The sequence below is a fragment of the Aspergillus tubingensis genome (genome assembly GCF_013340325.1).
Source record: "Aspergillus tubingensis WU-2223L DNA, scaffold_6, whole genome shotgun sequence".
In the NCBI taxonomy this organism is placed as follows: domain Eukaryota; kingdom Fungi; phylum Ascomycota; class Eurotiomycetes; order Eurotiales; family Aspergillaceae; genus Aspergillus; species Aspergillus tubingensis.
Window position 1 is genome coordinate 2,149,157 of NW_023336280.1, and position 26,858 is coordinate 2,176,014.

At 51.2% G+C, this 26,858-nt stretch overlaps 11 protein-coding genes across 11 annotated transcripts; 7 read left to right on the top strand and 4 right to left on the bottom strand.

The window, feature by feature from the left end:
• Window positions 1-2,008: 2,008 nt before the first annotated feature.
• Window positions 2,009-4,354, top strand: AtWU_04482 (putative GTPase activating protein (Gyp3); the record flags this gene model as incomplete). The annotated part of the gene is made up of 1 exon (XM_035499593.1): window positions 2,009-4,354. The coding sequence occupies one exon, from the start codon at window positions 2,009-2,011 to the stop codon at window positions 4,352-4,354; it is 2,346 nt and encodes a 781-aa protein (XP_035355486.1).
• Window positions 4,355-4,826: 472 nt separating this feature from the next.
• AtWU_04483 (choline transporter-like family protein) lies at window positions 4,827-6,519 on the top strand (the record flags this gene model as incomplete). The annotated part of the gene is made up of 2 exons (XM_035499594.1): window positions 4,827-5,114; window positions 5,167-6,519. 2 exons carry the CDS (start codon window positions 4,827-4,829, stop codon window positions 6,517-6,519), a joined length of 1,641 nt encoding a protein of 546 aa, XP_035355487.1.
• A 174-nt stretch (window positions 6,520-6,693) lies between these two features.
• AtWU_04484 (conserved proline-rich protein) lies at window positions 6,694-7,992 on the bottom strand (the record flags this gene model as incomplete). Its single annotated transcript, XM_035499595.1, has 3 exons — window positions 6,694-7,610; window positions 7,666-7,801; window positions 7,903-7,992. The coding sequence occupies 3 exons, from the start codon at window positions 7,990-7,992 to the stop codon at window positions 6,694-6,696; spliced, it is 1,143 nt and encodes a 380-aa protein (XP_035355488.1).
• A 707-nt stretch (window positions 7,993-8,699) lies between these two features.
• On the bottom strand, window positions 8,700-10,412 carry AtWU_04485 (uncharacterized protein; the record flags this gene model as incomplete). The annotated part of the gene is made up of 2 exons (XM_035499596.1): window positions 8,700-9,882; window positions 9,928-10,412. 2 exons carry the CDS (start codon window positions 10,410-10,412, stop codon window positions 8,700-8,702), a joined length of 1,668 nt encoding a protein of 555 aa, XP_035355489.1.
• Window positions 10,413-11,330: 918 nt separating this feature from the next.
• On the bottom strand, window positions 11,331-12,895 carry AtWU_04486 (bifunctional AAA family ATPase chaperone/translocase BCS1; the record flags this gene model as incomplete). The annotated part of the gene is made up of 2 exons (XM_035499597.1): window positions 11,331-12,671; window positions 12,743-12,895. The coding sequence occupies 2 exons, from the start codon at window positions 12,893-12,895 to the stop codon at window positions 11,331-11,333; spliced, it is 1,494 nt and encodes a 497-aa protein (XP_035355490.1).
• A 646-nt stretch (window positions 12,896-13,541) lies between these two features.
• AtWU_04487 (putative Zn-dependent hydrolase/oxidoreductase family protein) lies at window positions 13,542-14,917 on the top strand (the record flags this gene model as incomplete). The annotated part of the gene is made up of 4 exons (XM_035499598.1): window positions 13,542-13,681; window positions 13,744-13,788; window positions 13,847-14,482; window positions 14,539-14,917. The coding sequence occupies 4 exons, from the start codon at window positions 13,542-13,544 to the stop codon at window positions 14,915-14,917; spliced, it is 1,200 nt and encodes a 399-aa protein (XP_035355491.1).
• A 684-nt stretch (window positions 14,918-15,601) lies between these two features.
• On the top strand, window positions 15,602-16,336 carry AtWU_04488 (uncharacterized protein; the record flags this gene model as incomplete). Its single annotated transcript, XM_035499599.1, has 1 exon — window positions 15,602-16,336. One exon carries the CDS (start codon window positions 15,602-15,604, stop codon window positions 16,334-16,336), a length of 735 nt encoding a protein of 244 aa, XP_035355492.1.
• A 510-nt stretch (window positions 16,337-16,846) lies between these two features.
• On the top strand, window positions 16,847-18,783 carry AtWU_04489 (chaperonin-containing T-complex subunit CCT3; the record flags this gene model as incomplete). Its single annotated transcript, XM_035499600.1, has 6 exons — window positions 16,847-16,871; window positions 16,935-17,001; window positions 17,070-17,278; window positions 17,355-17,945; window positions 17,997-18,634; window positions 18,688-18,783. 6 exons carry the CDS (start codon window positions 16,847-16,849, stop codon window positions 18,781-18,783), a joined length of 1,626 nt encoding a protein of 541 aa, XP_035355493.1.
• A 180-nt stretch (window positions 18,784-18,963) lies between these two features.
• On the bottom strand, window positions 18,964-19,572 carry AtWU_04490 (PRKRIP1 family protein; the record flags this gene model as incomplete). Its single annotated transcript, XM_035499601.1, has 1 exon — window positions 18,964-19,572. One exon carries the CDS (start codon window positions 19,570-19,572, stop codon window positions 18,964-18,966), a length of 609 nt encoding a protein of 202 aa, XP_035355494.1.
• Window positions 19,573-20,285: 713 nt separating this feature from the next.
• AtWU_04491 (ubiquitin-conjugating enzyme E2) lies at window positions 20,286-23,912 on the top strand (the record flags this gene model as incomplete). Its single annotated transcript, XM_035499602.1, has 6 exons — window positions 20,286-20,342; window positions 20,404-20,463; window positions 20,526-20,540; window positions 20,611-20,703; window positions 20,764-23,479; window positions 23,539-23,912. The coding sequence occupies 6 exons, from the start codon at window positions 20,286-20,288 to the stop codon at window positions 23,910-23,912; spliced, it is 3,315 nt and encodes a 1,104-aa protein (XP_035355495.1).
• An 843-nt stretch (window positions 23,913-24,755) lies between these two features.
• Window positions 24,756-26,234, top strand: AtWU_04492 (uncharacterized protein; the record flags this gene model as incomplete). The annotated part of the gene is made up of 5 exons (XM_035499603.1): window positions 24,756-24,774; window positions 25,069-25,204; window positions 25,263-25,431; window positions 25,521-25,583; window positions 25,635-26,234. 5 exons carry the CDS (start codon window positions 24,756-24,758, stop codon window positions 26,232-26,234), a joined length of 987 nt encoding a protein of 328 aa, XP_035355496.1.
• Between the last annotated feature and the right edge of the window lie 624 nt (window positions 26,235-26,858).

Here is a 26,858-nt window from a genome sequence, read left to right on the forward strand (position 1 = left end):
AAGGGATGCTATCTAGCTTTAGAGTTTCTGACAGTCCAAATTTTGGTGAACTAAGTTAAGCCATGCATGCGAGTTATCCACCCCAGCGACTCATATCATAAGAATGAGACCTAACCTGCAGATGATAAGCGATACATCAGATATGACCCGAATGATTCGACAGCGGCCAATGGCACCAAAGCTGGTTGCCTTTCGGTAGTAGAGAATAGAGTGAAGCGATACTATCCATCCATGGTGCCTTGAAGCATCAAACTTAATCAAATTGGGTTTAGGGAAAAGTTCCCGAAGCAGTAGGAAGTGGTGGGGCACGGCAGCATCACGGGACGATCGATCCCCGCTAGAATCATGTGACGGATAGTAATGTTGTTCAAGCTCACTCAGCGATGGCGGTTAATAATCATCGTGCTCGACATCAATTTGGGGGCAAGGGAGGGGAAGATCGGAAAGATAGCATCCGGTCTTGGTTCGGGAAGGGCAAACAAACCTAGGTGGGCCTCAAACCAGAGGGCCAGAAGGGATAAAACAGTTTGTTCGACAACAGACTATCAAAAAGGGCAAGCAGCTGTCGAGCGAATCGAACCTTGGCGCTTCGGCGGGTGGGACCCGACTAGGGGCAGCTGAAACCGACTCCGCCCGGTACGTTCGTATTGTGTCAAACCGGTTTTTCGCTTTCCGTACCAAGGAAGTTGCCAACGTTCGTCGTCATAATTCCCACCACTGGAATAACCTGCTGGAGTTATCTGGCAGTTGGGAAATGAGCATCATCAACTGTTATGCCATCCAGGCAACCTGTCTGGACGATCGCTTCTTCATCCAACGGTAGATATGCAATGCATCCAGCCGGTCTCCAGACGGCTCGGGGCGGACCCTCCCAACTGCAAACTGCGAGGGATGTGGTTGGCGCAGCTCAAGAGACAGACAGAGATGTCCAGCGTCTCCCCATACATAACGTCACCGCGGATGCAGCTTCTATGGAGACACATGTATGTAGGAGTGACCTATCATGATTGAAAAGTACTATGCAACAAGGCGACGAAATAGGCACCTTGTAGATGATAGATCGATGGAAGTGGTTGAGACTGCGCGAGACTCTGCAGACTGCCTGACTTCTTTGAGATCGCCCCTGCAACCGTTGTGTAACCCCGTCTCGGGGGTGAAGAGGAACGCAAAGCCATTGTGAAGTCTACAGGCTGCATTGGCGTACTTTTTCTACATGGCACCACACTCCCGAGGTCATCCGCAAGTGCCTCGACTGATTGCACTAGACATATACAGAAAATCATCAACCTCAAACGCCGTTGGTGAGACTGATCTCATCCTGGCGTCAGACTGAAACCCATCGTGTACCAAGTAAAAAAACCAAACCAGTTGTAATCAGAATACGGTACCTGAAATTAGCTGTGAAATTAGCACGGCAAGGCGTTTAGCTTACCGGACAGGGTCCGTAATAACCGGATGGATTTTAATTTTCAACTTCACGACTTCGCTGGAAATCGTACGCGCTAGACTCGATCGAGGCCCGCAGCGATTTTCCCCTTTTCCCTTTCGGCTCTCGCTTTTTATTCTTCGTCGTCGTCGTCGTCCACCTCCTCTTTTTCTGACTCTCTCTTCTCGCTCTTGTTTTACGTCGTGAGATGAAGTCTCGGATTGATCCTCTGGCAGGTTCGTGAGACTCGGTTGATGGACTGCTGCATCGCGCGCTGCCGGGGCGACTATTAACTTGGCCTGCACTTTTCTTTTCCATCCGCTCGTTTCACTTCGCGCCTGACGGGGCAACTCGACCGCTTGACCGGTCTCTTCACTCGTTCACCACTGCCCTGCAGTCTTTCTCTACGCGCTTACTCTATTCTCGTTGCTTTTTTCCTCCTCTTCAACTCGCCTCCCTTTGCCTCTTCACCCATCCTTATCAACTATCGCCCGCCCCTGAAATCAGTCCTCGACTGCGTCTTTCCATTCTACACTCACCGACCAATGTCCAGCGGGAACTGGGATCTATCATCTCGTGGCCATGGTCACAGGAAATGGAGACTTTCGATATCCGCCCCTTGCAGGCGCGCATGATATCCCCAGCCGACGCAGGATCCCGAACCCTCCCCGCCTAGATCCGTTGAGACTTAATCCTCCCTTTCCACGCCCCTCGACCGCCGACGGCGTTCGCCCTCCTCCCTCTCAACGCCCCCCCGTGCCTTCCCCGCGACTGCACCCTGCACAGGTGGCTGCTGCTGATCCATCATGGCGCTCCCCTTCGCCTCAACCCAGAGATGATGATTATTTCGTCCCCCGCAAGCCCGCCCTTCGTACGCCAACATTCCCGGTATCACCAGGTCGTCGTCCGGGATATCCTTCCAGAGAGACTGAATTCGATCGCCCACCGCCCCGGAAGCTTCCGCCAGGCGCACCAGGATTGCGCATCTCCATGTCTACCTCCAAATTGCACAATCGACGCCAACGGCCCCCTCGGTCACGAGAACGGTACCCAGATGATGCGTATGGATTGGCATTGCCTCGCGTCGTGCCTCCGGGGAGCTATGCAGACGCACATGGAGATGATGCACTGCGATCTAGTATCAACTCCGCCATGACCTCGCGATCCAGCATCGAGCAAGCCAGCGGAACTGAGCGCAGTAGTGTTCTCACCAAGAGTAGTTCGATAACCGACCTGTCTCCTGACACGCCCGATGGGCCTTGTGAAAAAGATGGGGGCATGAGTGTGGAAGATGCCATTTCCATGTACCTCGACGGTTTTAGCGATGTGACGGAGGAACCTGGGACGCCAGATATATATGACGACGAGAAAGTCAGACCGTGGAGCCCATGCCCGCCCACGGAATATACGCTCGATGATGGTCATACTTCCGATGAGCATTCGCCCGATATGGACCCTACTGAGGATCTTCCGCCTGTACCACCGCTCCCTGAGCTGAGTGCTCCTGTACGAGGGCCATTAAGCGATCGCCATGAGGGGGAGGAAGTTCCACCTGAAGAGCCACCCGTTGAGACACCATTGAAGTCACCCGGGTCCGAGCGTCAAGAAAGAAAGGTCGTGCTGCCCGGAGTGGTGCCTCCGCCCCTCCTGTTGGGAACGGACTCGCGCGATCGCTACGGGTTCCGAAAGGCTACCCATCATGTGACGCTTGCCCAGTGGGAGGCGTGGAACAGCTCATACTCCGACTTTGCCGCGACCCAGCGAATCAAGTGGGTGGAACTGCTCCGCCAAAATCGGCTGCCGATCACAGATCCGATCTCCTTCCCGCCAAAATCAAACAAAGTCAAAAAGTTTGTGCGCAAGGGAATACCTTCGGAGTATCGAGGAGCCGCCTGGTTCTTCTACGCTGGCGGGTATGAGCATCTGAACCGGAATCCCGGGCTCTACGACCAGCTTGTCCGGCAGGCCATGGATTCCCCAAGCAACGACGACAAGGAACACATTGAACGCGACTTACATCGGACGTTTCCGGATAACATCCACTTTAAACCTGAATCGGTCGAACAATACGGAGGCTCCAGCGCTGGCGCTGGAAGCAGCAACCCGAAACACGAGTCCGTGACGGTTGAGACAGAGATGATCCAGTCGCTCCGGCGCGTGCTGTATGCATTCGCGGTGCACAACCCCCAGATCGGATATACGCAGTCGCTAAACTTCATCACGGGGTTGCTGCTGCTGTTCATGCCGGAAGAGAAGGCGTTTTGGATGCTGCACATTATCAGCTCGGTGTATCTCCCAAGCACGCACGAGATCAGCTTGGAGGGCGCTAACATCGACCTGTGGATTCTCATGGTGCTGCTCAAGGAGACGTCGCCACATTTGTACAACAAAATCGGGGGCGGGCTCGGTGGCGGCTCGCGGGCGCCCGCGCTGACGGTGACGTCGCGGCTGCCGGACATTACGCTCGGGCTGACGAACTGGCTGATGTCGGTATTCATCGGGACGTTGCCCCTGGAGACCACACTACGGGTGTGGGATGTGTTCTTCTACGAAGGGTCCAAGACGTTCTTCCGCGTGTCACTAGCCATCTTCAAGTCGTGCGAGCGAGAGATCATGGCAGTGTCGGATCCAATGGAGGTGTTCCAGGTGGTACAGACAGTGCCGAAGAAGCTGCTGGACGCCAATACTCTGATGGACGACTGTTTCGTGCGACGACATCGGGTTGGACAAGGCCGCATTGACGAGCTGCGCGCCGCGCGACGGGCAGCAGTTCGACACGAGAACATGCGGCGGTCGCGGGCGTGGAACAAAGGGCAGATCCAGGCAGCGACAGACGAGTGGCCAGGACGATCGCGAACACCTATCCCAGGCATCGAGCGCAAGATCGGGGATTCGTGGCGACACATGCGGAACCATGCATTTCGGTAGGAGCTGAGGAGTGATGGTTGGCTTTTATTGATACCCCCAAGCAGCTTTATTGTATTTGAACCGGTCAGTCCACCGTTTACCTGGTCCGGACTATCTATTTGTACTCTGTGACCTCTTAATCTTAATAGACTCGCGGGTTTCAGGGCGCAGGCCGGATGGACTGACGACATGCCTGACGATGTTACATGTACATACTGCATATTAGCTTAGATATATGAGTGGCATTGATTCACATATTTCATTTCCTGATTTTCCATTATTTACACTCGTTTTGAGGTGACTTCAGGGAGAGTAATTAAGTTTGAGGATCCGTGGGGAGCCAACACAGCGGCCGGTCGATCCCGCCTCGATGACGCGCTCGAGCTGCAGTGCAACCCTCTCCTGCCCAGATTGTGACGTTGACTTTCACTCCAGATAATGAGGTGTTTTTCACCTCTGAATCTCTCCTTTTCTGCATCTACAGCACGCAGTCATGAGTGGCCAGGCATCCAGCTATTACAACGCTAATCAGAGCTTTGGCGATCAGCCTCAGCCTCAGCCACCGCAGCAGCAACAACAATATGCCTACTACAATTACAATCAAGCTCCCCAGCCAGCACCCAACCAACACAATGGCGGCGATTATCGAGGACCTGAACCGAAACCTCCTCAGGGACCCCCTCAGGGACCTCCACCAACTTACAACCAAGCCGTATATGGGTTTGACGAAGCTTTCCAAGTCGAGCGACCCAAATACAATGACATCTGGGCGGGACTTCTAGTAGGATAACCCGATACTTCTATACAAAGCTTCACAACTAAACTGCTGGCAGTTCATCGCCGTGTTCCTCGGCTACGTGGCCGTGTCCGGTGTGACCATCCATCGCTATGCGAAATACAAAGGCTTCAGCGGCGGCGGCATCTATGATGCAACCAACGACTTCTCCCTTAACACCAACACCCTCGTGCTCTTCATCTTCGTCCTCTGCGTGGCTCTCGCCTTCTCGTATGCCTACTTCCTCGGTGCGCGGTACTTCTCCAAGCTCTTCATCTGGGTCACGGGCATCCTGAACATCGTCTTCGCCCTCGCCACCGGCATCTACTACATCGTCCGCGGACAATATGGCGGCGGCATCGTCTTCCTCATTTTCGGCGTCTTCGCCATCGTCTGCTTCATCAGCTGGATCCCCCGCATCCCCTTCACAGCCTACATGATGGAAGTTTCCATCGACGTCTCCCGCCAATACGGCCACATGTTCCTGGTCAGCACCATCGGCGGCCTAGTGGCCGTCGCCTTCGCCGCCTGGTTCTCCGTTACGCTTGTCTCCATCTACGTCGCCTACGAGCCTGACAGCACCGGCGTCAACCCGGCCTGCCCCAACGGCTCCGGCGGCTGCAGCACCGCCCGCGTCATTGGTCTGGTCGTCTACGTCACCTTCGCCATGTACTGGTTCAGCGAATGGCTCAAGAACACCGTGCACACCACCATCGCAGGCGTTTACGGCTCCTGGTACTTCTTCGCCAACTCACCCCAGGGCATGCCGCACGGTGCAACGCGCGGCGCCTTCCGGCGCGCCACCACCTACTCCTTCGGCAGCATCAGTTTTGGCTCGCTCATCCTCGCCGTGATCCAAATGCTCCGACAGGCGTGCTCCATCGCCCAGCAGCAGGAAGCCGCCCAGGGCAGTATTATCGGCAGTATTGGGTTCTGGGTCCTGGGCTGTTTCATCTCCTTGCTCGATTGGCTCGTCACGTTCTTTAACCGCTACGCTTTCTGCCATATTGCCCTGTACGGGAAAGCCTATATCCCCTCTGCTAAGGATACGTGGAAGATGATGAAGGATCGTGGCGTGGATGCACTGGTCAATGATTGTCTGGTGGGGCCGGTGATAACGATGGGGTCGGTGTTCGTGTCGTACGTGTGTGCGCTACTGGCATATCTGTACCTCCAGTTCACGAACCCGGGGTATAACCAGGGTGGCGATTTCACGGCGGTCATTATGGCCTTTGCGTTTGTCATTGGATTGCAGATCTGTCAGATCTTTATGACGCCGGTGAGCAGTGGCATTGAAACGATCTTTGCTGCTATGGCGTGGGATCCGCAGGTCCTGGTGCATGATCATTCCGAGATGTATTATCGCTTGGTGCAGTTGTATCCGAAGGTGCAGCAGGCGATTCATGCTTGAACAGCAGTGAGGATTTCGTGTTTTAATAGTATCAACTTCAATTCAGATATAAAGAGAGAGACTATACTAAACTATACTAAATCATACTACACATATCATACTCATACTCATTACATACCTATCTCCCCTTTCCCATCTTTACTCCCCCACAAGTTCATTCATGAAATAGATAGATCAAAGAACCAAACCCACCCCCACAACCCCCACCGCAACCCCCATCAACAAACCCCAAACTCCCCCAACTCCTCCTACCCTACTCGCACCCCCCTCAAACAACGCCCCAGTCCCATTATTCACCCCATCAACCCGACTCGCATCCACCCCACTAGGCATCGACATCACCACCGACGACGATGACACCACCGCCCCTGATGTCTCCGCCGCCTGCGTTCCAAACAACCTTGCTGATGTACCGGTAGCAGCAGCAGCAGCAGCAGTAGCGGCAGTTCCACTCTCCACCCTCAAATCCGAAGCATGCGCATCGCCAGTAGCGGCTGCATGCTCACACGCACAGTCCGTCACGGTCTCCGTGTACATCTTGTATACTACGTTTGGGTTCGTGGCGTCTGTCATGTGCACACCGTGATGCTCGGTTATGGTCGCTGATGCTTCGATGCGCGCTTCGGAGGTCTTGGTTTCGGTTTTGGTTTTGGTGGTCGCTTCGATGCGGTCTTCTGATGAGCCGTCTGAGGAGACTTCTTGGGTGGTGGTGGTTGTGTCCGGGGAGGGTGTGTCGGCGTTGGGGTCAGGGGTGGATGGTGCGTATGCGCGCTTTGAGGCTTTGTAGTTGGAGCGTTGGGGTGTGAATATGTTGCCGCTGTTGCCGTTGCCATTTCCATTTCCATTGCCATTCCCATTCCCGTTGCCATTACCATTACCATTGCCATTGCCATTTCCATTTCCATTGCCATTCCCATTCCCGTTGCCATTACCATTACCATTGCCATTGCCGTTTCCATTTCCGTTGCCATTGCCATCTGTACTGGCACCAGAGCTGGTTGTATCAACCCGCATCATGGGACTACTGCCCTTGCGTGCGTCAATGGGGACGTCGGTGTCGCTGCATACGTAGTCGGGGATGTTGGATGGTGCTATCATTATTCCTCATTAGCATAAATTTCCTAAAGGGGGAGAAGATAGACGTACAAACACCCTCATGCGCACAACTCTCCAAAGTCTTCCGGTCCAGCGAGGACGGATCAAACGGTGCGTTGCAGAAGCAGTCTAGTACTGAGGGGGAAGTGCATTCTGCGCTGCGGGGGTAGGTTTCTGCGATGGAGGACTATAGCTCATTAGTTTATTAGTCTCAGTAGTTAAGATGATTGTACGTAAGTAAGAGGGAGAATGGGTAAGTGATGGTGATGGTGATGGGAATATACATACAGCGCATTGCAAATACCCCAAGTCACCATTAGTAGTAGTAGATGTAGCTGCCGCGAGGGAGAGTGTGGATAAGAAGAGGAGTTTATGCATCTTGATGTAGTCGTTACTATTCTTCAGTAGTCGTATTCTTGGTGTCGAGTTGGTGGTGTTGGTCGTTGGTCGTTGAGATACTAGATGAAGTTGTCGTGTCTCATACTCTCTCTATATATCTAAGACATTTTATTAGACAAAAGTATGGTTTTTATTATGTGGGTAGGTATAAGGGTGGCAACATCCCTTGAATTCCAGTCCTGAGGCAATGATATCGGGGAAAATTGTGTGTCGAATGATCGATGGAGTGGTGGAAGGTTTGGTCTGGAATGTGAGTTGGGTATGTATGAATGTATCATGTTGACTTTTGACGACACGGTACGGGTGGGAGGGAGGTATGTTTCGAATAGTACTGGTGTTTGCTGGTTCGTGTTGTTGTTATTCAGAAATTGTCTATTTGTTTGATTTGATATTCGTGGAGAGTGTTTGGGAATTGAATTGGGGTTATCACTTGATTGGGGATGGTTGATAGTACTAGCAGTATGGCGGTAGTAGATCAGTGTAGTCAACAAACCCAACAGCATCTTCCATACACTTCTACAGATCAGCATCTGTTCGAATTAACTTTCTACTAACGCTTGACGGGGGCTGGTAGTGGAATTCTTATCACAATTTGGCTCTTGACTTCATCTACAAAATCCCTGCGAGTATCATGACATCAAGGAATGCAATCTACTTCGAACCATAGGTGTATAATCCATCTCATCCTACGAAATATGGCTATCAGTGGCACAACATCGAGTCAGGTTCACCACCATCCAAGCAATCCCCTTGACAACCATCGCAAGTCCGTGCACTACCACATTAAACCCCCAGAACAACACCCGCAAACATCCCCGTGTAATCCGCGGAAGCTCCTCGCCCTCCCGTGAGCCTTCTTGGTATCGTCCGTACTTGTCCATGTCGAATTCCTCTATTATGACTTTTTGGGTCTTCGACTTCTTGGTCCCTCCTTTCCCAAAGTGGTATCCCTTTCGATCATCAGATTTGGACTGAGATGTTACCTTGGACCACAGCTGGCTACCTTCTTTAGCGTCTTCCTGCTCCGCTAGGGCAGTGATCATCTCCTCTCTAGAGTTTGATAAGGGGGGTGTAGAAAGCCCCTGATCATACAACTTGAGTCCCTCAAGAACAGGCCTTGTAGACTCATCAGACACCGCCACAGTCAGTAGCGCAGAAACGAGACAGTCAACAGCATACAACGACGGTATCGTCGCAGCAATCGACCCTGTAGCTAGCGACAATGTCATAGTCCTCAGATCCAACGACGCCAAAGGCTCATCGGCATCTGTCAGTGGAAGCGTGGATGTGCGAGGCGTAGCCGCCATGGCACCCGTCTCAACGGCGTTGGCTGGCAGAGGGGTAGTAACCAGAATGGTGGGTGGTTGGCTGCATCCCCCCTCCTTGGGCAAACTGGAAACTGTAATGTGTAGGACGCCTGAATATTTCGAGCGTACTGGCGACAAAGGAATGCCAGCAGCACCAACCAGCGCGGGAGGCTGCTGCTTGCACAGCGCGGGGTGGTGAAGCTCGTACACTCGCTTCGATTGGTTCCATAGCAATTTGCAGGATTCCTGAGCTGCTACTCGCTTGAGTGCTTCTCCTTCTGCTTTGGCCGCCTCTATGGGTGAGAGGCGGAGCTCTTCTGCCACCTCTGCGGCTTGGTCTATCGCTAGGATGGCGGCGAGGCGCGGGAAGAGGATTGAAACCAGGCCATCGCAGGGAGGCTGGCGGCGAGATTGGTCTTCGAGTTTTAAGTTCATTACGGGGACGCTGCTGTCCTGCTTAGAGGGGTGTTTTCGGATGATCGATATGTCGTTTGCTGAAGTAGCTCGCAGTGTATAGAACGGTGATTTGGCGTCTCCGAACGTAAGTGTATTGGCGTCGATCCTGTAGGGGTCAGATCTGCCATAGTAAATTTAGGAATGTACATACCGATCAACACACAGATTAAAGGTCCCAGGCAAGCTTTGTGGGCGTTGACCGTTGGCAATTTCCCATAGACTCTGCAGCTCTTCCTGTGTAGAATATCTCTCCACTGGATCAAGAACACCGGCAGGAAAGTTTAGCACGCTGGCGGGCACTGTCTTGGGTCCAAGGGCACGATCTATCTCCGGAGGTGGTGTCTCTGTCTCAGACCTGGATAGTTCCCAGTGAGAATTGAATGAAGGCTCCGGGTAGTAGTGCTGCTGGTTCATCGGAAGGTCATAGTTATATCGAGGGAATGTTGACTTCATTGGCACCACCGGAGCTGCAGCCGGTGAACTGCTCTGGAGTGAAGCAGATCTCATCGACTGTGAAGGAGAGCCAACTCTCTCTGCCGGCCGCTTGTGGCGGTCATGTCGCAGAGGAGATTTGGACGTCTCACGCTCTCGTATTGTGTCTGGAATGGATACGGGGTTCGACCTGGACATGGCCATTGGCGGCGGTCTGATACTAGTATGGGTATCCTGAATAAGTTTGAAGATCACAGCTTCTGTAGGACTACTCTTGTCACGTATCTCCTCCATGGGTCGCATCTCTGTATGTGTCTTTATGGCTGGCTTTTTCGGGACTCTTGGCAATTCCTTTGATGGTCTGCTATCCGAGGGTGATGGGAAGAGTTGGAACTGACTCATGGTTGATGGACTTGCTCCTTAGTCCCGTAAAAATAATCAGACTTGCGTCCTTGAAGCTAATGTCTATTACTTCAATCAAGAAAGGAAAGAAAAGGTCAAGGGTGCTTCGTTTGAGTCTTGAACAAAGGTGGTATACTGCGGATATATAAGCTCACCTGTATAGACGCCCACCAACATCAAGCCCAGCTGGCAGGCACGGGCCCCGATCTATCCATAATGGTCAAAGCATACATCGACGGCGGCAAGGGTCCGAACAAGAGAGGCTGCAGTAGCGTGAAGAATATGCACCGTAGTGGGAGAAACTTGATTGCTTGGGTCGGCGCTTAGCCTCGACATCTCGCTGGATCGGACAGCGGGCACGATGTGGCTGGACTCAGCCCGGCGCTTCGGATCATACCAACGATCATGATTCGGCATAGGGAAGCGCTGAAGCTAATAATCAGTAACTGTGACTGGTTAGTGGTCGCGGGGTACGGTGACGAAAGGTGACGGGCTCTATTTCTCTGTTTACTCGAAACATCACCTACCGGTGAAGCATAGTCGGTTACCGAAAAGGGCACAGCCCCGACGATATAGAGATAACAGGGTGACTTGACTCTCATAAAGCCTCACAGCAGCTTGAGTAGAATTTGTAATGCTATGTCATTGGCCATATTTGACATGTCCTGGCACTCAACTAATATACATGGCACAGTCTATCATACAGTCTAATCGCTCATACTACATACCCTCGTCATGAACACGGAATGTCAGCCCCTCGGCCATAGCAATTGCTCCCTCCATGTTGCCCTTGTTGTACAAAAACAAGCCCTGTAAAGCAGCAGCGCTGGTGCTCTTCGTCCGATCAGCCTTGACGCCGTTCTCGTCCTCGATCAGCCCCAACTCTTGTAGCCGGTCGAGGAAGACCTGTCGATTGGTGCCACTCGGGTCAAGCTCTCCGTAGAACCGGTCCCAGAGACAGCCGACTTGATAGCGAGTCACTTCGCCCAGACGCACCGTCATGTCCACGCGACCCGGTCGGACTAGCGCCTCGTCAAGTCGTTCGACGTGGTTGGTGGTGAGGAAGATAATCCGTTCCTCGGCGCTTGCAACGCCATCCAGAGCATTCAGAAGACCCGAGAATGTAACATTGGCTCCACGATAACCGTCCTCGTCCGTTTGAGTCCGGCGATTCGAGAACGCAGCATCTACATCCTCAAGCAAAACCAGGGTTCGGTTCGGAACAATTGTCAGAAGGTGATTCAGCCGATCATCCGTCAGTCCCCGTTCGCTGAGGTTCAAGATGGCAATATCGTAGTCCAATTCGCCCGCCAAGGCTTGGATGAACGAACTCTTACCCGTTCCCGGAGGCCCGTAGAGGAGATAACCGCGGCGGTAGGGGATACCCCGGTCGTGATACCATTTGCCACTGCCCACGAAGTCCTGCACATCCTCCACAATTCGCTCTTTGACTCCTTGGTCGAGAACCACCGACTCCAACGGACGCTTTCGCCGCGGCTGTCCAAAAAGCTTCCATTCGGTGCCCCAGCTGTTGTAGATGGATGTCTTGCCTTCGTGAGATTTGGCCGCATACGCATGCGCTTCAGTGAAGAGGTCTTCGAACACATGTCGATGCGAATAAAGGGTAGTCAGAGTGATGGTCTCCCACGGCCGGCCCGTGTGTAGGTCCTGGGACTTGGACTCTCGCATCCGGTTGACGAAGATGAACGCGTTCTTGTAGCGCAAAACATGTCTTCCGGGTCCAGGTACCAGCGCGAAATGTGTATGTATCGCCCCATTGCTGTGCTCGACTTTCTGCGTTTGAATCGAGAGGTGGCGCATCCCGGGGGTCAGCCTCTGTAGTATGGACTCCATGAAACCAGACCTGCTGGCAGCGGAGCGGGCCGTATTAAGCTGCGATTGTTGGTATAGTGTCATCCAGTGAAGGAACCACGGGTAAGAGTCGTCCTTGATGCTGATTTCGACGTCGACAAGCATGCGCCGACGGAGGAGAGCGGCGCCATGGCGGAAGCCTTTTTGTGCGAGACTGACTCCAGCCCCCAGACCGGCAAGACCAAATCCCTATGAGTAAAACTACCTGTTAGCGATTGGGTTTGGCAGCAGACATAGCTCCAACAGCTTGAGGAACTTACTGCGGTGAAGAAAGGATTGTTGGTTAGCTGAGAGAGAAGGCTTCCGTCTCCTGTAGGCTGCCCCGCTGCTTGGATGGCATCTTTCCGTTGCTGCGCAATCAGATCGCCAGGCGAAGGCAGCCCTGGAGTACTTGATGGTCCATTGGGGTCCATGCCAACAGAAGAACAATCATGCACCGCCACCTACAGTTGTCTGATTCCTTGAGCACATGTCCGCAATTGTTCCTGTCGGGGAGTCGGAGTTATGACGGGCCGAGATCGATCGGGGTTTCACGGGCAATCGGAGATGGGGAAGTCCTCCAGTTCTCAGACCTCTAAAAGGGATAGCCCTGGCTTCATTGTCTACGCATCCCAGTCCAATAATATCACACCTTGCATTATCGTACATTAGGCGTCAGTAGAGCTACGTAGTCTAAGCCCCAGAAATCTTCTTGAAAGGCCACAACACAACCTATACGAGATAACTAGGCAGAACGTCGGCGATGTCATCACTCCGCCCCGGAGATAACGGGCTTTACACCGTCATCGCCGTTCCTCTTTTTTTGATTCACCAAAAGGGGGACTGCGTTGAATAAAAGTCTGACGTGGGCTAGAGCATGTTGAGTTATCATATACTTTGAGATATACGGGCGGGAGTACCCATTTATCTTCATTGTTAAGGCAGCCGCCACCAAGCTTCGTATAAAACCTTCCCCGCCCTCGATTCTTGAAGACAATGCGAGCATTCCTGCGAGGCGTCTTTTGTTTCCGACAGGGCAGTACTTCTGCACCTAGATTGTCATCCCCACAGAGACGCAACATGAGCAAAGCTACTTCCGCAGCTTCAACGTCGGCAGCCCTCTACTCCCTAGCCGTTGTGCTCTCCCCAGCCTCTGAGGGACCTGAGGATGTCAAGGAGAAAGCTCACCATCTCAAAAATGGCTTTCAAAACCCCTGGGAGTATGTCATTTGTACCTATCGCAAAAAAATGATGGTATCTTGTGACTAATGTATTCCTGCAGCTCATGGCAATCTCCGACAGTGGGTAACGCTCTTCGCATGTGGGGGTAAGTTACAAGTCCTCTCCTAGATGTTTAGTATACAGTTCTGACATCTGCATTGAAGGGGAATCATAACGGGGAAAATCAAGTTCCCGGACGTCACGCCTCCTACAGTGCCTGTTCAGCAGCCCAAGTTTCTGCCTGATCGGGAAACATCTGGTCTGCGGGCGACATGGCTTGGCCATGCTTGTTACTACGTCGAATTTCCCAATGGTCTACGAGTTCTGTTCGACCCGGTATTCGAGGACCGTTGCTCTCCGGTCTCCTTCATGGGCCCAAAGCGCTTCACGGAGATGCCATGCCGCATCGAGGACATCCCAATTATCGATGCGGTGGTAATCTCCCACAACCATTACGATCATCTTTCTCATCCAACCGTCATGGAAATCTCGCGACGCCATCCCAATTGTCACTTTTTTGCACCTCTTGGCAATAAAGCATGGTTCAGCAGCATTGGTATAGACAAAATGACCGAACTCGATTGGTGGGACGAGCGAGACATTGTTCTTTCACCCTCACATGAATCAGTCACCGAGGCCGGTGCCGGTGAGGGCCAGAGTTCAAACCAGTCTAACATCACAGCTCGTATCAGCTGCTTGCCTTCACAGCATACAAGCAATCGGGGTGTGTTTGATCGATCAAAGACCCTGTGGGCGTCGTGGGGCATCGAAGCCGGAGGTCGGAAGCTGTGGTTTGCAGGGTATGTATAACTACCGAGGAGATGCCTTGAATTATCTAACCAAGATTGTCATATAGAGACACAGGATATCGGAATGTGCCAGAGCTTCCTGCCGGTACCGATGATCATGCCCCGGAGTACGATTTCCCCTCATGTCCCGCGTTTAAACAAATTGGTCAATTACGGGGGCCTTTCGACCTCGGGTTGATCCCGATTGGCGCCTACTCACCCAGATGGTTCATGAGCCCTATGCATGCGGACCCTGATGATGCAGTGCAAATTTTCCGGGATACCAAATGCAAAAGAGCCATGGCTATTCATTGGGGAACTTGGGTCTTGACAGATGAAGATGTCCTTGAGCCACCAAAGAAATTGAAGGAGGCGCTCACCAAGTATGGCTATCCAGAGGTCGGGGCATTTGACGTTTGTGACATCGGCGAAAGCCGGGAATTCTAATGGTCATGTGCGCCTGGGAAAGTTTGGGGTACTTATTATACTTACTTTAATATTGCTGTACGATAGCTGCATGTTGATCATTGTGCGTGCACCCGGATAGACGCTCACAACTCTATAATCCATACAAATCTTTCTTCCCCTCACCGTCTTTTTTTATACATGTGATGAGTCTCTAGATCAACCCTCCGAAATAGTCAATGCTCCTATCGAGTGCAAGGCTTCAAAAAGAGGCTCTGACCCATGTGATGGCACGGGCCTATTTACGGAGCGTGCCAGTGAATGACCCTGCACCAACAACGCGTTCAAGGTGCATACGGCGTTTCCCTTATTCCATTACTAGTCCTGGCAAACAAATATGATCGTACCCCCAGACCAGATGACCAATTGCAGCTGTTCTTTAAAAAGCTACTGGAGGCAATGACCCGATTAGCAGTAAAGGTGACATGGGAATGATCCGCTTCCCCAAAACTGAATTGACGTCAATAGGAGCCATATTCGTCTCGATTTTGCTGAATGACTCAAAGTTTCATCAGCTCGGTCGCCTCTATCTATCTCACTGAATTCATCTATCACGTACATATATTTTTGGCCCCATCTCACCAACTGCTCAGCCTCTCATTTCCCCGACCAAAACCCCATCCCCAGCGCGTGCTCCCACCACGTCAGCAAACAACTAAATCCATCATGGCCACCATAATGCAGCAAAGCCCACAAGATGCCAGCTATTTCTGGCGAAGCAGTTCAGACACCTGGACGAGCAATCACGTATGGGAACCCCAAGAGCGCAGACGCTCCATGGACGACGAAGAGGAAGTACTCTACGAACTCGACGAAGTCGCCCTAGCACAACTACCACTGCATCTCCAACACAACATGCGTCAAATACAGCTGGAACGAATACGCAAACTACTGCACGACCGGGATCCGAATTCCGGGCTTGACCCCAGACCTGTACACCCTAATCCCTACGCGCAAACCTGGTTCAAGAACATGATGGCGCGACTCTCAGCAGACCAAGAGATGAATGAAGTCCACGAATGGCGCCAGTCGGTACAGCTTGACGGCGAACCAGACGACACTACCTGGCCTCTGGTTCCACGACAGTGGACTGGCAACAGACAGCACTATGATCGGAGAACCTGGCACTTTGATCATGCGACTTCGGGAGAAAACAGTTTCAACGCTTATTCGACAGGCAGCACACGTGTATGCAGTCTGCATGGACTGGGGGTCAATGAGTTTGGATTCCGCCTATCCGAGTCTGGTTCACATGGTAGTAGAGACCAGAAGCAGGAGGTCGGAAAGGTCTCTTCGAAGCCTCGGAAGAGGAACTTGTCTCTTATTACGCATATGCGGGCTCATGTGCGTTTTCGGGTACGCAAGAGTGTTCAGAAGCTAAGCAAGCTCCTGAAGAAGTGATCTGATTCCCCAACGTCGGGTTGTGTCGTTGAATCATTTGAACATTTGGGGAAAAGTTTGGGTTTGTTTTCTTAGGAGTTTGGCGATACGGGGCACAGGGAATACCTGGATAGCGGGCGTTATGAAGCATCTGTGCGAGATGAGCTTTTTATTTTTTGAATGATATGAATTACTCTTTAAGACCCAAAGGAAGAAAGGGCGCGAACTATTCGATTCCATGGCATGCGATGATGCTCTCCGTAGATAGATCAGGGGGAAAAGGATAGCACTAGACCCAAAGCAGAATGGTGGCGGTGAGCTCTTCTTGTCCGCAATCCCACTTCGAAAGGTGCGCTGGAAATTTGATGGGGACGGCGGGCAACAAAACAACTCCAGTTCCCCTCCACGAGCAAAAAGGCCCCTATCTTTGACCGCTTGTCGATCGGCTCCGGAGTTTACTCCATCTTTTCCTAGGGACCGTTTGAATTTCTCTCTTCCTTTTCCGACGCAAGTCAACAAACCACCGCCATCATGCAAGCACCGGTGGTGGTGATGAGTATGTCCCAATCGAGGGGAACTGCCCGGAACTTGGTTTCTGATTGCTAACATGGTTCTTTAGACACCAATGCTGGTGAGAGACAGGTTGGTCGTAAAGCCCAGCTGTCTAATATCGCTGCTGCGAAGACGTACGTGATTGATCCCCTCCCACTCTTCCCCGCTTCCGGCACTTCTGACACGGGGCCTGGCATTACAGTGTCGCGGATATTATTCGGTCATGTCTGGGACCTAAGGCTATGCTGAAGATGCTTCTCGACCCCATGGGCGGTATTGTTTTGACGAACGATGGACACGCTATCCTCAGAGAAATCGAGGTGTCGCACCCCGCTGCGAAGAGCATGATCGAGTTGAGTCGGACCCAAGACGAGGAAGTTGGTGATGGAACAACGACTGTTATCATTCTGGGTATGTGCTGGCTAAATTGTGCTTATCGCACGATGGACTTGATATTTTCATGGGATGACTCGCTAACCTGTACTAGCTGGTGAGATGCTCGCTCAGGCCCTTCCCCAGCTCGAACGTAACATTCACCCCGTTGTCATCATCTCGGCTTTCAAGCGTGCTCTGGCCGACGCCCTTGCCATTGTGGAGGAAGTTTCGATACCCGTGGATATTGATGATGACAAGGCTATGTACACCCTCATTCAGTCGTCTATCGGCACGAAGTTCGTTTCCCGGTGGTCGGAGCTCATGTGCAGCCTCGCTCTGAAGGCTGTCCGGACCGTGTCTTTCGATGCTGGTGGTGGAAAGCGGGAGGTCGACATCAAGCGGTACGCTCGTGTTGAGAAGATTCCTGGTGGTCAGATTGAGGACAGTGAGGTTATCGACGGTGTCATGGTCAACAAGGACATCACCCACCCCAAGATGCGGAGGAGGATAGAGAACCCCCGTGTTCTGCTGCTCGACTGCCCGTTGGAATACAAGAAGGGTGAATCGCAGACGAACATCGAGATTACCAAGGAGGACGACTGGAACCGTATCCTGCAGATTGAGGAGGAGCAGGTTAAGGCCATGTGCGATGCTATCATCGCCCTCAAGCCTGACGTTGTCATTACGGAGAAGGGTGTTTCAGGTATGGCTTGAATTTCTATTTGCAGGCATCCGACTTGCTAACACTTCCCAGACCTTGCCCAGCACTACCTGGTGAAGGCCAACATCACCGCCCTCCGCCGTGTGAGAAAGACCGATAACAACCGTATCGCCAGAGCCACGGGTGCGACCATCGTGAACCGTGTCGACGACCTCCAGGAGTCCGACGTTGGAACTCAGTGCGGACTTTTCGAGATCGAGAAGATTGGCGACGAGTACTTCACCTTCCTCAGAAAGTGCCAGAACCCCAAGGCTTGCACTATCCTTCTCCGCGGCCCCTCCAAGGACATCATCAACGAGATCGAGCGGAACCTCCAGGACGCCATGGCCGTTGCCCGTAACGTCATCTTCCACCCCCGTCTTTCCCCCGGTGGTGGTGCCATTGAAATGGCTGTGTCTGTCAGATTGAGCCAGTTGGCCAAGTCCATTGAGGGTGTCCAGCAATGGCCCTACAAGGCTGTTGCCGATGCCATGGAGGTTATCCCCAGAACATTGGCACAGAACGCCGGTGCCAGCCCTATCCGTGTCCTCACCCGCATGAGGGCCAAGCACGTTGAGGGCCAGACCACATGGGGTCTGGACGGTGACTCCGGTGCCTTGGTGGACATGAAGGAGTATGGCGTCTGGGAGCCCGAGGCGGTTAAGCTTCAGAGCATCAAGACCGCTGTCGAGGTAAGAACAAATACATCCTACTCTATATCGACTCAAACTGACTGTCTCTCTAGTCCGCATGCTTGCTCCTCCGTGTCGACGATATCTGCAGTGGTAAGTCTGCTCAGCAGGCCGGTGCCGGTCTCGGTGTCGGTGGTGGAGATGATTAAATCAATTAAGACGAACCGAAATAAAACTGCGTACATAATGCTGCACGATTACCATTTGGACTTCTTGTATGAATATCCTAGACCAAAAATTACAATGGGTATCTTCATATCGTACAATCCCTAGCTTCCGTAGGCCCCGGTTCCTTCGTAGCCCGTATATAGTATCCCCCCATTCTCCATTCAGTCATCATGAATGATCACTCCGGGCACCTCAGCAACCTCCTCAGGACCATTCCCATCCCCATTCTCAGTTCCGTCCTTTTTATCCCCATCAGCACCACCCCCGACCTTCTTCCCCGTCTCGTCAACGGCCATCTTATCCCCCCCATTCGACGCACCACCACCACTACCCCCCTTCTTCCCCTTCTTCGCATTCCTCTTCTCCCTCTTCTTCCGATTCTTCTCCGTCTTCTCCTCATCCTTCCTCCGCGCTTCCTCCCGCTTCTGCTCCCACTCCTTATCCTCCTTCTCCTTGTCAACCTCGCTCTGCATCAGCCGCTGACGCTCGTACTCCCTCCGCCGACTCGCCTTGTAGACATGGAACTCGCCCGACCCCGCACCAGCAGAGGAACCCTGGACGTTGGCGACAATTTCTGGCGGCGGCGGTAGCGATGTCGAGGTTCGTTGTTTGGAGGGGTCCGGAAGCTTAATTTCTTTTGTGGGGTCGCGGAAAAGAGACTCGATTTGCGTGGCGTGTTCGTCGAGCGCTGTCACGGCGCGGCGTTTGGTGGGACGTTTGCTGCGCGGGTCTGCGCTGGTAGGGATTGATTCGGGGCCTGGTTCGGACATTTTGGATGCGGTTGTTTGTGTAGATTAATGGAGTGGGAGGGTAGAATGGCTGCGCTTGTCTAAAAGAGATTGGTGGGCCTCTTGATCTAGAGAGGAGGCTGATGTGAGAGTGTTTGTAGTTTTGTATAAGTAGGTGCAGAATGAGGAGCCAGTAGTAGTCTAGCTCGAGAATAGCAATTGCCGGGGTGAAACCTGGGCGGTGAGAACGCGCCGTTGGGGTTGCTCTTATCGATCGATTGGCCGGGATTGGATCGCGGGCTGGTTCCATCAGCATGAACGCCGATTAAGTACTTTCCCAGTCGGGAACTCAGATGTATACAACTTGGACATGTGAGGAGGAGCCTGTCGGATCGCCAATCTTGGTCATAAGGAGAATATATTGCTCCGAGATCTTGAAGATCATATTCAAGTGGCTATTAGTGTTTCGAATTATCTATAATTCATCAAGTTGAAGTACTTCTAATTCTATCGGCCTCTGCATCAGGCCGTGGCACATGACAAACCCTGGCTGTGCTTTTTCCTGGTAGTATTGTTATCATCCTCCGGGATCTCCCACCTTCCCCTCAGACATTCTTTTCTTTCCTTTGGCTAGTATTGCGTGCTCTAGTTGATATCCATCGTATATTTACTTGTATGAGTATGTGCCTTCAAACCTCGCTTGGAGCTACGTACTTCTCCATCATATCTTACTTCCTACCTTCTACCCCGCCAGCATGAATACGAGTGGCGTCCCCAACGCCCCGAATCCGGGGACTTCACGTACTTTCCAGGTCAGCAATCAGTGGGCTACGAAGACTTCGTTATCAGCCCAGACTTCCTAATGATTCATAGTTTGATCTCAACGATGTTTGTTGTTTGAAATCAAATCCATCTTTAACGGGTATTGTTCTAGTATGGCTCCCGTTGATAGTATTGCAGCATGTGGGTCTTACTTTGCTAATATACAAGCACAGAGGACATATCTCGATGTACGTGTCTTCTACGGTCGATAACTTCAATATAACAATGGCTCAAATAGACTGACACGGCATGCCCAAGGTGTATCCGTTGGGACCACCGGAAGATGATTTAATGGTCTCATATACATCAGTGCCACAAGACGTCCTGACTGAGTACTTACAAACCGGTGTGGTAGGTCCTCAGGTACCATTAACCAGAAATCATGTCCACTAAACCCATCTTCTGTTATAGCCACGCAAAGGATATGTCATTGTTCAGTTCAAATGGGTTTCGCAAGGGTGTTCTCTCATCCACGAGGATGATCTTGAACTTCTCGATCGGTGCATCAACTTCGGTAGCTATGTCAAGAGACCGGACGACACAATGTGTGGCACGGTCATCGGTGCATCCGCTACGTGCACACTCGAGCCGATTGCGTATCGTAACTATGACGAGTCGTTGGGCGAATATGGCTCCGTCGAGTTCAACGAACGGCTCATGCCTCACAGCCGCAGAAGACCCGGGACCGATTCTTCGCGTCCTTTGCCAATACATGATGTGCCTTTGTCTGAGATCATGCATCATGAGCCGTTTATCAACGATGACTTGATCATTTACCATCAGAAACTGGGAATCATTCGGCAGGTCGACCGGGATGCTATTTTGCGTGTTTCCAACGTGCCGGTCTCGCTTGTTGATCCCAAGGACCTTGAAGTTCCCTGTCATTTCGATGACAATGAGCTCATATGGATGCCCAAGGGCCAGCCATGTAGAGTTGTGGACACTAACTTGCGATACATGGAGCATGACTCCGTGATTCCAGGTCAGTATGTGTGTACGAAATACAAGAATATGCGCGGAATAAACGGGGGTACAGTTCCGAAGGAAGATCCCCGTTCCTTTGCCCACGGCCACGTCCTGTCCACGCCAGCTACGGAGTATAAGGTGGAATGGCTTTGTACGAATGTTTTTGGTCTCGGAACATGTGAGATCCCGAATGGAATAGAGACTCTCCGAGCATCTGTCTTTGAACGCGATGCTGTGATATGCGACTTCGAGAATCTCTCGGCTGGAGGAACAGTGAAATCGGCGACCTCGCTTCAGATCGGTGATATGATACGTTTTCGAGATCCAAAAAGCGCCTTTCAAAAATACTCTTACCAACATATTCCTCCTGAAGAGACTTTTGGTTATGACATGAACATGTTTCATATTACCTCAAGAAAGACAGCACTGACTGTCAGATGGTTGGACGGGAATGTCACCACCGAAGATATAAAATGCCTTCGTTGGGACCCGGGGCTTGATGAAAATATATGGCCCGGGAGCATCGTCGTCCTGAAGGATGGGATTGAGACCATGCATTGGCCCGGCTTGGAATCCACATCGGCATATATCCGGCAACTGCCTAGTCATAGGAAACACAGGGAATCAAAAATCCGAGCAAGAACAGTAGGTGTGGTCCAAGCTGTTAACATTCGAGAGCGAATAGTTACTGTCCGGTGGTATAAGGATCCTTATCTTATACTCTTGCATGGCGGGCAGATCCTAGCTTCTCTCTACTCTAAGCTGGGCGAGCTGGGTGATACAATCAGCCAAGTATCTCTGTATGAGCTCGACGTGTTTCCTTGTCTGGAAAGATCACATGGTGATATAGTACTTCTCGCCCCAGACACCATCCATACCTCGGTCTTGACGGAAGGGTCACTGAGTGCATACAACATCGCTGGTCCTTGCACATTTAGTTATACATCGTCATTGTCACTTTCGCAGATGCACTCATACCTCAAGGACATGAGTCTCGCCATGTTTCATTGGGAATGGTTCAAAAGCATGACTACAGTTGACACTTCTCCTCTTCCTCCGAGACATAGTCACCACTATCAACGTAAGCTCAGTGAAAGATCCACTGCAGACTTCGTCGGCCAGATCATTGCAATTGATGTTAATGGTGAGATTACTGTTCGGCTAGCTGGTACTTGTCGCGACGTCCGCGTTCCGTTCGAAAGGATCATGATGGTCATGGATGGAGGCTTCACCACTCCACTTGGGGTTCCAGCTCCAGGTGATCTATCGACCATGTCAATGAACTCAGCTTATACATATAAAGAAGAGGGTCCAGGAGTTGGTGATGAGGAGGGGCTTTTACATTTTGATGATGAAGAAGGGCTCTCGAGTGATGATGATGAGGATATGTCGGAGACGACGCTCCGAGAAGCCCTCCGCCGATATGTCAATGATGAGGATGGTATTCTACTTGAAGAAGAAGAATGGGTTTCAGGTAATGACGAGGAGGAAGAGGAGGAAGCCATCTCAGGTAGTGATGTTGAAGATATGTCGGAGATCAAATGCGCTGTATATCGATATGTCAATTCTAGTTCTGCAGATGACGGCTATTCCGAAGATGCAGACATGAAGACAGAGAATGACTCCGACTTTGACATGAGAGATGCTTCGGATGGAGTAGTTGACCAGAGTGAGGAAATGACATCACCTCCAGGGTTCCTCATATTGGAAGGCCCCCCTCCCTCCGATCATCATTTTATCTCGAAGGATGGTGCAGGGGGCTCGGCCTTACGAGTCAAGCGTATCCAAAAGGAGTGCGACATACTCGATGAATCACTCCCTCCAGGGATCTTTGTGCGAGCATGGGAGTCGAGGATGGACCTGCTCAGGGTTTTGTTCATTGGGCCGGAGGGGACCCCTTACCAATATGCGCCGATCCTGATAGACTTCCATTTTCCGGGGGACTTTCCTAGAAAACCACCTGAGGCATTCTTTCACTCGTGGATCGGCGGCCAAGGAAGGATCAATCCGAACCTCTACGAAGATGGTAAGATCTGTCTGAGCATTCTAGGAACATGGCCCACTCAGAACCAGGAGGAAATGTGGTCAGCAACCAAGTCCACTGTTCTACAGATTCTGGTCTCAATTATGGGCTTGGTTCTTGTGCAAAGCCCCTTCTACAGTAAGTCAATATCCTGAGCTATGCGTACAACTCAATATCACAGATTAATCGTGTACCAGATGAGGCCGGGTATGAAGTTTTTGCTGCGGAGGGCGGTAGACGAGTCGAGTCAGACAAGTATACGGAAAAGACATTCTTGACTACACGCAGATATATCAAGTATGCCCTAGATCATCAAGTAAGTGGCATGGAAGACATTGTGGATTGGAACTATTTGCCTAGTCGCTTGAATTCAGAAGACTGCAGCAGGCCACTCCTGCTCCGTCGCGCTATCGATACGGCATTGGCGATGATAGAGCATGAGGGGCATACCAGCAGTGGAGAGGAGCGCAGTGCCTCGGCGTTTGTCTCGCGTCTTAGCCTGGGGGCTGTGGTCATGCTGCGAAAGTATATCACGGAGCTTGAGGCTTTGGAAGTAGCTGCGACTGCCTAACAAGAGCCTCGACGTTGGACAATCATGCTGCAGACAGCCACAATGCTTCTAGTCTGTTGTTGATGGTCCATGAGACGCATTTGGATTTATTATCGATTAAGTCTATGTTGCATTAGCTCACTCTTGCGGAATCTCTGGGGAGTGAGTGGTTGGAAAGCGTTCTAATAGTTGGGTTAAATTCACTAAGATCTTTGCTACAAATATGCACTACCTGATAATATTTAAAATAGTTCAGGTTGGGTATCTCTTAGCATTTGGGGTTCAGTATAACGGTATCCTTGACTGGAACTCTGCTAGTAGAACTGAACTATAGCTAGCATTTATCCACAAATCAGGCGCTTAAACGACCGTCACGGCATCGGCCGGATAAAAGAGACAGAAACTTGATGGTTGATAGAGAATTAGATTCATAATTAAATATTGATTAGTAAATTGAGGAAGGATCAGACAATAAATAATCTGTAGAAGAGAAGCAGAAGTAAACACAGTAAGTAGGAGAAAGCCAAAGCAGCACTGCGGCATTGGTCTTTGGCGTGTTCCGTTGGCAGCAGCGCCAGACCTTCGCTCTTCTTGCGCTCTTCTCTGTCCTCCCTCCCTCTTCTTTCTCCCCTCGCTTTTCTCTATTTATCCCCATTTATCTCCCATCTTCCCCTTCTCTTCATTTCCATCTTTTCTGTGTTGCTTCTTCGCTGTTGTGTCGGTGAAATCCCTAGGTTATAAATACACCCTTCGACCCCGGGCGCGATCGCACCCATAAATCTTGGTTCCCTCTCAGCACGCAAACTTAACTTTCCCGCACGCAGTATCACCAGCCTTCTCTGCTCCCCGTGGTGCTTCTAAAATATGGGTGCCTATCGTCTCGGTAAGTTATTATCTTCGTTCACTGCTCTCCTTGCATCTATCAAAGATGAGTTCCTCGCTGCCTCGCTCTTGATAGTTGGCTTTACTGTTTGCTTTCCCTCATGGTTTTGTTGTCAACTTGCTTTACTGGGATGGGATGAGGGTGCGTTTGTTGTCCAACGGCGACTGCCAACTGTCACTATCAGCCAAGTCATGAACAATTTCTGTTTTGCTTGTTCCAAACATGTTATTTGGTTTCAAATAGCATTATTCACCGAGTTTACACTTCTCGCTCAAAATCTAACCATCTACACAGAGCAAGCCTCAACTGGCCGCGCTGGTTGCAAAAACAAAGAATGTAAAGACCAGGGTATCAAAATCCTCAAGGGCGAGTTGCGCCATGGCTCTTGGGTTGACACCGAACGCTTTCAGAGCTACTTCTGGCGGCACTGGTAAGTCTCATAAATCTAATTACGAAAGAATGAAGCACCTCGCTAATGCTATTTACAGGGGCTGCGTCACCCCCAAGATCATTGCTAATATGGTCGAAACGGTTGGTGAAGAGGGCGAGAGAGACTGGTCGGCCTTGGATGGCTACGACGAGCTCCCTGAGGATCTGCAGGAGAAGGTTCGCAGGGCGATTGAACAGGGCCATGTTGATGATGAGGACTGGAAGGGGGTAAGTTCGTTGACTGCATTTCTTATATCTCATCATTTGTGCACTTGATATCATCTTTTCTATTTGTGAAGGTCTGACTTGTCTCCCAGGATGTCGAACTCAATCGGCCTGGAAAGACGGGATTCCGGAAGCGTGTGACTAAGAAGGATAATGTATGTCCTTCTGTTCAAAGAATACAGCTTTATCGATGCTAATCTGCCCAGGACGAAACCGCGGAAGAATCCACTCCCAAGAAGGCCACTCCTCAGAGTAAGAAGCGCGCTCGCGCTGAACCCAAGGAGGAATCCGGCTCTGAAGCCGAGGCAGAGGACACCAAAGAGAAGCCCAAGACTAAGAAGGCTACTCCCCAGACCAAAAAGCGTGCTCGTGCTGAGCCTAAGAAGGAAGCCGAGTCTGACGCTGAAGAAGAGGCTCCTAAAGAGACGCCCAAGACCAAGAAGGCTACTCCTCAGACTAAGAAGCGTGCTAAAGCTGGAGCCGAAGCCGACGCTGATGAAGCTAAAGAAACGCCCAAGACTAAGAAGCCTCGCAAGAACAGTGTTGCCTCCAAGCAAGCACCTGTCGAGGATGAAGAGTCTGATGCTCCTCTTGTCGAAACGAATAAGAAGCCAGCCGCCACCAAGGGCAAACGTGGCAAAGCTACTGCTGCTCCTGCCGCTGCGGAGCCCGCCACTACTCGTCCCACCAGGGGCAGACCCGCGACAAAGAAGAAGCAAGCCCCCGTTGCTGACGATGAGGGTGCAGCTGAACCTGAGCCGGCCGAGAAGCCAAAGCGGACATATAAGAAGAGAAAGTCTACCTGAAGAATTGGTGTCGTCTCTGAATTGAGCTATTAGTGCGCTGGTCATGTAAAGGAAAATATGAAGGGGGTGCTTTATCTCGGTTTATTCTATCATTTACTTTTCTTTCATATGTCGTGTCTTCTAATTATTATTTCCCCTCTGTCATGTGCTACCTGTGACATTGATATCGGCGTCCATACTGTGCATTCTAACACTGTCACTACATCAAGACTGTCCTATGTTGTTGCTGGCGTGAGCGTGACTATTCTCTGTGTACATGCATGCTGTGCTGGCTTCTCAGTCTCATATTACTATTGTCATGTATCTTGTCCAGCAGTTCTTGTATCCAATCAGTCATGTCATGGTCATATTATGCGTTGATAGGCTGTAATATTACTACTATTGCTGGTTCGAATATTTTTCCACATATCCGACTATTACTAACAGTAGATCATGAAATCTGACACTTGCTAGCTAAGATGAGCGCAGTAATAATCACTACTATACTCAGAATAATCTACTATCTATCAATCCCAAGCCCCGGAAATGAAACAAGCCAGAATTAATTTCATCTGTATACATCATGGCCTCCAACCAAGTGATAAACCGTCCAGAACATCATCTATCCATCTAGCTGAACACTGC